Source organism: Eucalyptus grandis, chromosome 10, assembly GCF_016545825.1.
Source record: "Eucalyptus grandis isolate ANBG69807.140 chromosome 10, ASM1654582v1, whole genome shotgun sequence".
NCBI classification, from domain to species: Eukaryota; Viridiplantae; Streptophyta; class Magnoliopsida; order Myrtales; family Myrtaceae; genus Eucalyptus; species Eucalyptus grandis.
Window position 1 is genome coordinate 21,409,296 of NC_052621.1, and position 7,558 is coordinate 21,416,853.

General features: G+C 41.4%; 1 protein-coding gene and 1 long non-coding RNA gene across 2 annotated transcripts; one reads left to right on the top strand and one right to left on the bottom strand.

The window, feature by feature from the left end:
* The first annotated feature begins 1,456 nt into the window (after nt 1-1,456).
* Nucleotides 1,457-3,285, top strand: LOC104422242. Its single transcript, XR_005546791.1, has 5 exons — nt 1,457-1,505; nt 1,617-1,680; nt 1,771-2,378; nt 2,492-2,543; nt 2,972-3,285. It is a non-coding gene; the product is annotated as an uncharacterized LOC104422242 (long non-coding RNA).
* Nucleotides 3,286-4,052: 767 nt separating this feature from the next.
* LOC104423772 (UPF0481 protein At3g47200) lies at nt 4,053-5,874 on the bottom strand. The gene is made up of 2 exons (XM_039303075.1): nt 5,189-5,874; nt 4,053-4,904 (listed from the first exon to the last, which is right to left on the bottom strand). Exons 1-2 carry the CDS (start codon nt 5,399-5,401, stop codon nt 4,182-4,184), a joined length of 936 nt encoding a protein of 311 aa, XP_039159009.1. The 5' UTR covers nt 5,402-5,874; the 3' UTR covers nt 4,053-4,181.
* Between the last annotated feature and the right edge of the window lie 1,684 nt (nt 5,875-7,558).

The window sequence follows — 7,558 nt, forward strand, 5'->3', positions numbered from 1 at the left end:
CTTAGGAAGTAGAAATAGTAGTGAGATAGAGTTGGCCGTTGTTTTTAGGGGTGAACACGGTTTCCATTTTTAGGAACCAAACGATAAGGGAGAAGGTTCGGTTCTTCTATTGGGAACCGGCGTTCCTGGTTCGGGAACCGGAGAACCAAATTGGCTCCCAATTTCAAGGGAGAAGGTTCCAAAACCGGCGTTCCTGGTTCCAATCGGAGAACCAAACTGGCTTCCGATTCCAAGGTTCTATTTTTTTGGGGAACCGGCGTTCCTGGTTCGGTTCCCGGTTCCTACAGGAACCAGAATCGGAACCCAAAAAAAACCTAATTTTTTTTTCTTCCCTCTTTTGGATCTTCCTTCTCCCTCTTCTCGCGACTCCCCTAGTTCCTTCGTTCATTCTCTTCTCCCCGTCCACTCCAATGTGCAATGTAGTGTCCCGACTCCCTCAGCGCCGACTCAACTCTCTCCTCTCGATGACTCGACGCCCCCCTCGACTGCGCTGGACGCCTCAATCGCAGGTCCAATCTCTTGTCGTTTCTGCTCTTCGCTTTTAAATTTAATCTAACATTTTAGCTGCTTTATTTGGTCAATTTCTAAGTCGTGGGAGTGTCATCCTTGTCTGCCTTGATCCAAGTACATACATAGTGAGGGAAGGGGACCCTGTCAATGAGATGATGTTCATTATACGTGGATGACTGGAAATGGTGGGAGGAGTGGATTTTATAACAGAGGATTCTTGAAAGAGGGTGACTTTTGTGGAGAGGAACTTCTGACCTGCGCATTGGACCCTAAAGCAGGTTCCAATTTGCTTTTGTCAACTCGAACTATGAGCGCTTTGACAGAGGTGGAGGCATTTGCGTTGGAAGCAAAAGAGTTGGAGTGTCATGCTTGTGTGTTCTGATCCAAGGATTGTAAATTTGTAACTGTTTGCTTAGAAGCTCTAGAGATTATTCTGAAGGTTGGGGAAGCAGAGAAGGAACAGGGCAATATTGGGGATAATGTCTATGCCTAGATGAGACGTATTGCCAGTTCAATGTCGGATATGCATTTTTGATTTTCCATATTTTCTGGTTGTGAATCCAAAGCTTGTGTTGATAGGATTAGAAATGGAATCATTTACTTGCCCGTTCAGGGAGGAAAATGTAGAGAAAGTTAAACCGGCAAAAATGGAATCATTTACTTGCCCATTCAGGGGAAGACATAGTCACTTGTTTTTCACTAGGGTGCACGGTTTGGGCACAAATGTTTTCAGATCTAACAGTGCCCAAGACCTCATTGTTTAAAGCTAAACTGGCAAAAATGAGTGGATCGACAGTCTCACATCATTTGTTTTATGTTAATTTAGATGAACACGTATATAGAAAAAAGTAGAAGAAGAAAAATCCACCCATATTGGCACAAGTATATATGCTGATTCTGTTCCTTTTACCTATGACAATAACTTACTTGTATCTGTGAATTTTGACAGGAAACCTTATGTCCTTGCATGTGAACCGAAGTACAGCTCTGTCGTGGTGAGTTTACGAACATTTATCTTGCATTATTTGGCTGGTCTAATGGCATTGTGCTAAGCAGCAACCCAAACAAATGAGAAAGTGCAATTGCTCATTATGATCTAATTGCAGGTCATGGTTGTGCTCATTATTCTGGCAATAATTTTCTCTCAACCCTCTGCAAGCAATAACTAATGTGAGTTCTATTAGCATAATATGCTTGACCTATGATTGATCCAAACTTCTCTTATCATTGTCCAACCACTTTTATTCCTTGTTTTTTCAGATGGGCTCCGTGGGAACACCAGCAAATCATAGAGATTTTTTTGATGCAGATGCATATATTTATTTATGCTTTTATATACGTTTTGCAATTTGTCCTTCTCCCTCAAATAAAGGGAAATAAGTACAACATCTCACTTTTCTTAAAATTCATTTCAGCCCCAACTTACTAATTCCACATTCTGTCGTTCCTTACTCCTGGAAAATCCATCTTTGAGCTGATACGTTTGAATAACTCACAATATAGAATGGATTAGGATCATTAGCATTTGCACTTGCAACTCCAGTTTTGCATTAGTTGTTTGTACATCTACTTCCAAACCTTAGTAAACTCTTGAAACTACGTGCATTAATATCATATCATGCCAAATTGCTGAGAGTTTGAGGAAAAAACAATAGGATTGAAAGATAGAGAAAGAAAAGGAAACTAAGCAGTTCCCATATCCAATTACGTGCTGAATTGCTCTATTTGTCATTAAAGGAGCTAACTTCTTCACAGATTGAGCTCCTAACAGATTTGTGCTTGTTTGCACAATGCAGGCCGGACAAGATCTCAAATTCATAAGTTTGTTAATGATCGGATGCTTTTCAGTGGGTGCTTTGTTGCTCTTGGTAGGGGTCTAGAGCTTACATTCGTACCATCAAATTGCATGATGTCTCCAAAGTTTTTGGTTATCTGATTGCCCTAACATTTCTCGTTATCCTTTCTTGTGGCTATTGAGCAGTAAAGGGTATGGATTGCCAGGTTGCTGGTGCGCACTTGTTGGATTTCAATGGGTATGGCTAAATTCTTTCTCGTTGGCTTCTTTTTCCAGCATTAGTCACTTACTAGGAGGCTGAATTTTTATTGTGGAACGTGTCCTTATTGGGACTTGGCTTATTCATGTGATGATGTCAGGCTCAGTTTTCCCCGCTGTCCAAGCATGCTGTCTCCAGATGGCATACTTCATGAAAATGATTTAAGCAAATAAAAGCCAATCGACCCGAGAGCTATATAGCTCAGATCTGTGTCTAATTTGTCTCGTCAACAAATTAGCAATCATGAAGCTGGAATGAGTCATCGAAAATGAGCTAATGAAACTTCTGGGGAAGAGAATTATGTACATAGATGAGAATAGCCGTGAATCTATACATGTCATGCTAGACAAAGTGTTAAAAGGCCTGGTCTATTGCTGCTTGATTGTTTCTGAATTCTGATGTTGCAGTGTAGAAGAAAGGGGCAAATAATTGGAATGGCCGTGGCTCTGTGACTTTGTCCGGCATCCTTATAGCCAAAAAGCATGGGTCCACTGGAACTTCAAATGCATTGATTGATTCTTTGTTCCATCATATCATAATTCTTCTTTTTCGGGTCAAGAAAGATAACCGGTCGATGCTGGTATTCTCTTTTATTTAGTTGAATTCCTTGTCAATAATTCATTTTCCTCTGTTGATAGTTTTCTTCGTTTTGTATTCTCTTTGATGAATGACAAGCTTGTTTATTATTATTACGTTCATTTGCCTTTATTAAACTAAAAATGAAATTAAAAAAAAAAAACTTGTTGGAGCCTGAAACCAACCTCGGAACCTGTGACAAGATAGATTCCAAGTTCTTGATTCCGACGGGTAGGTTCCAGGTTCCAAAAATGAGATTCCTATACCCGAGGGTTCCAAGTGGAACCTATAAGGAACTTGGAACTACTCACCCCTAGTTGTTTCGGCGTCGGATATTTGGATGGGTGATTTTAGTTGCAGCTGAATAGTATTCACGCCCAAGACCAACTGAATGAGGCCCTGATACCATTGTTAGCTTCTAGTGTTAATGTGCTTGTGGGGATTTACTCAGCAAAGGAACAAGGAAGGAGATTATCAAAATGTTTTGTACAAGTGACTCATGGAGCTGTGACTCATGGAGCTGTAGTTCATCTGAACATGAATGAACCAGCATAAAGCCTTTTTATAGTCATTCCTAATCGACTCTTGTGCTAAGAATTTTTGTGACAAACAGAGAAATTTGCTTCATATTTCATGTTGGACAGATTTGTAGCCATTACTTCTAATCACCACCAACTTAGCTAGAACCACTTATTTAAACTACTTACAATAAATCTAGAAACTTGTAGAGTCTTGGCTTTTCTGGATTAATTAACCACTAACTTTAAGAAAATTTAATCAAGAAGAAGTGGGTGCAATGGAACAAGATAATTATCATCTGGTAATGATATATAAACTGCCAAATGTCCATCGTTCATAAAAGTACATTTATTGATCTTGCCATCCAATTCCAGTTCATAACATTTAGACTGAAAACAGGAGGAAAATCATTTATGACAACAACCAACAGCCAATGAACAGATAATTATCAAGCATCAGCCAATAGGAGAAACGCCCAAAAAATGGCAAAAAGAAATTATTATGCAGAGGCAACGGGAGGGTTCAATAGTAGCTGAGCAGGGTGTATACGGTCTGAATTATGGTGAGTGCGAAGAGGAAGAAGGCAGCAATGAGAGACAATATGGTCCAAGGACTCTTGAAGTAGTTGTGATTGAGATTAGCCCTCCATATGTTCCAGCGCGTCTTGCAGTGCTTGCTGATCTTCTGTTGCACGTCATCGAGATTTTTGTTAAATGGGAGCGTCACGTCCGTGCACAGAGAGTTGAATAAATCGGCGACTGCCTTGTCGCTTCCGAAATTATTCTGGATGATGCCTTCGGTGTGGAGCAGGGCGACATCCTCCTCATTGTTGATGATTTTGTCCATGAAGGCGACGTAGGATGTGACCTCGTTCCCAGCGTTGATGTGCAAGCGCTCGAACGTCATAACGTTGAGGAACATGGACTCGGTGGTGTCGTCCACCATGAAAAGTGGGAGCTTCAGGACCCCCCCAAAGGAGATGTCCTTGAGGCTTCTGGTCTTGCTTTTCTCGAACTTGATCCCGGCCTCGCTGAACTCATTGGCTGACCGGATTATCGGCTCGGCCTCCTCAGAGTGTCCTTGAGGCCGTGGGTCTTGCTCTTTCCGTACGTCCTCTACCTCCTTGGGTCCCATCAGCAGGCCTTGCCTGAAGACGTCCATGACATGCAGGCAACTGTCTAACCCCTTGAACTCTTTTTTTTCATGGGGGAAGCAGAACTTTCCGATGAGCTCGTTGACGTTATCCTGCTTGGTTGGAGTAAAGTCAGTGCATTGAATACGTGTTATGTCGATACTACCCTCATAAAAGGGGGAAAAAAAGGAGTCTATTATTGAGGTGATAGATTTAATAATTAAATTGTTAATTCATCTCGAACCATGCATCCTAAACATTTGGAACATTAAATTTAATGGATTTTACGTGAGATCTATCAGAAATAATCAAGATGAATTGTTAGGTGAACATAGTACAGCTGTTTCCACCCGTGTAATAATCTCTCTAATGACTAAGTGAAATCGAAGAAACTAACCTCCTTGCCATCGTTCGCGATGGCAACCAGCTGATACAGCACTAGCAGCGGCAGCTGATTCTCCAGCAGCAGCATGTCCCGTTTTATATACGGGGCTATGTATTCCAGCCTGTGGATGCTGAAGATGGGGTCATCGGGCGCATAGCCATTATTCTTCTCCCCACTTGTCACAGTCCTCATGATCTCGAGCATGAAGCAGCCGTCCGTGATCATCAGCTCCAGGAACTTGCCCCCGTACCCTCCTTCCACTTCTTCTGGTCCAGCTTGTCGTAGCTGTCCTCGAGCTTATGCACCACCTCCCTCAGGGACTCAAAGAAGCGCTTGAGGGACTTCCCGGACCGATTCAGGAAGTGGAGGAGTGCGCGGTGCTTGTGCTCCTCCATTGGACGGAGGTGGACCTCGTCGTAGTGATAGGGGCCGAAAGAGACAACCTGCGGTTGGTAGGCCTCCCAGTTGAGGCGGGTGATGGAGGGGGGAACCTTGTAGATGGACGGAGACTTCCAGCACTGTTGCTCGTCTCTGGGCATGCAGTTGAGGTTCTCGTTGACATGAACGATCCAGTTAGTCTCGTTCGGGTCCAGTGGGGGCGGCGAGGGTAACATGGTTCGGGGAGTTTCAGAGGTTCCGCAAGTTTCTGTTCAGGGTGAGAAAAGAGGAGAATCCGTCGGCAGAGGGAGAGAGAGAGAGAGAGAGAGAGAGAATGGGAATAGCGTGCGTGAAGTTTGGGGTTGTCCAAGCCCAATGCTGGTCACGTATGTATAATAGAGTTGTGGCAATGGGTCTTGACCATTTTGCAACTCATATAAAATGAGTTGGATCATGCATGAGTTAATTAAATTTTAATAAAAAAAATTATGAATTTGAGTTGTAATGTTTAATTGAATATGGGTTTCAAATGGTCCAGGCTTTTTTTATCCATATCCAACCCATCTACGCACGGGACTATAATCCACCACAAGGTGGGCCGCAGTTTGACCCTCTCACTCCCAGCAATAAAAGAAAAACGTGACAAGTCTGAGTGGGCCCCTCCTCCCACGTGCGAAGAGTCTTCGAATCTCCGGGGACAAAAATTGTCGTTCATTCTTATTTCCCATTAGAAACAACCTCAATATAGATCGTATTTCTTGAATTATCCATACAAAGTTCGCGCTCACAAAACACACAAACAACAACTTAAGGTGAAAATTTTGCTAAAATGGATCTCGGTCGTGTAGGATACGGGTCTCTATGAGTCACTATATGAATATTACATAGATATGGATCAAAACAAATTGAATTGATCAATTTAAGTCGAACCATTTTCGACCCGATTTACCTATTTGATGAGCCCATGTATTAATCACTTTTTCTCCACGAGGTAAAGAGAAAATATGTTTAAGCATGTCCCATGAAAGCCGTATGAAATAAGCATGACATCTTGCGATTGTGTCAGAGCCTTTGAGTTTGATGAATTTCACAAGTATCTGCCTAAATTAAAAGGGTTGTTGAATTGAGTATATGTAGGCCCCATTTGGTTCGACATTCTAAATGGATTTTGGGACTCTAAAGTCCCTTGACCAAATATAAATAGCGTTTGGTTCTTTTTTGCTCAACTTTGGGGATATATAATTGCATATCTAAAAGGCTTTAAGGACTTTTAGCCCAAAGCAAGTCTAGAGGTTCTTGAAGAAATTGCATTCTCGGAATACAAGTCTTGGCCCTCATTCACTATTTACCTTCTTCATTATTTGCACAGAGAAGCCGATTAGAGGCCTATGACTGCTAGCCAAGGGGGTCATGCGCGCCAGCAACCGCAACTTGGGTTGCACGACCTTGGGTATCACTTGGGTCGCGTGACCTAGGCAATTGTTGGCCTGAGTCGCGCAACCCAGGTAGTGGTTATCAAGTGGTCATGACCTAAGTAGCACTGACACCGATATGTAACACGATACGACATGACACGTTGACATGTCGTTTCTTAGAAAACAGAAAATTATGACACATCAGGATACGTTGTATATTAAATGTACATTTTATATATACATAATAAATTATTATTTTTGTGATTATTTTAATCAAATTAGCTTGATTCAAATTCACAAATGAATAAATAATAATAATAATTCTAGAATGAATTTACACTAAAAATATCAATCCACCATTTTTTATTATCATTCATTGTTTCAATTTGATAAATTCAACTCCATTCCAATAACCATAAAACTTAGAGGAAAAAAAATAAGTAATCCATATTATGTACTCGCGTGCTAGATGTGTCGGAAGAGAAGAGAAAAAAAAAAAAACTTAAGGTGAATTGTGTATTGCGAGAAGTGAGAGTCATAAGAAAAGAAAAGACTAAGTTTTTCTTCTTTCCTCATTTATTATTTTTGT

Bases quoted from the DNA above. Each gene is read 5' to 3' on its own strand.
- LOC104423772 (XM_039303075.1), bottom strand. From the start codon at position 5,401: ATGATCACGGACGGCTGCTTCATGCTCGAGATCATGAGGACTGTGACA. The intron at 4,905-5,188 runs GTTAGTTTCTTC...CCAACCAAGCAG, and splicing joins TCGCGAACGATGGCAAGGAG to GATAACGTCAACGAGCTCAT.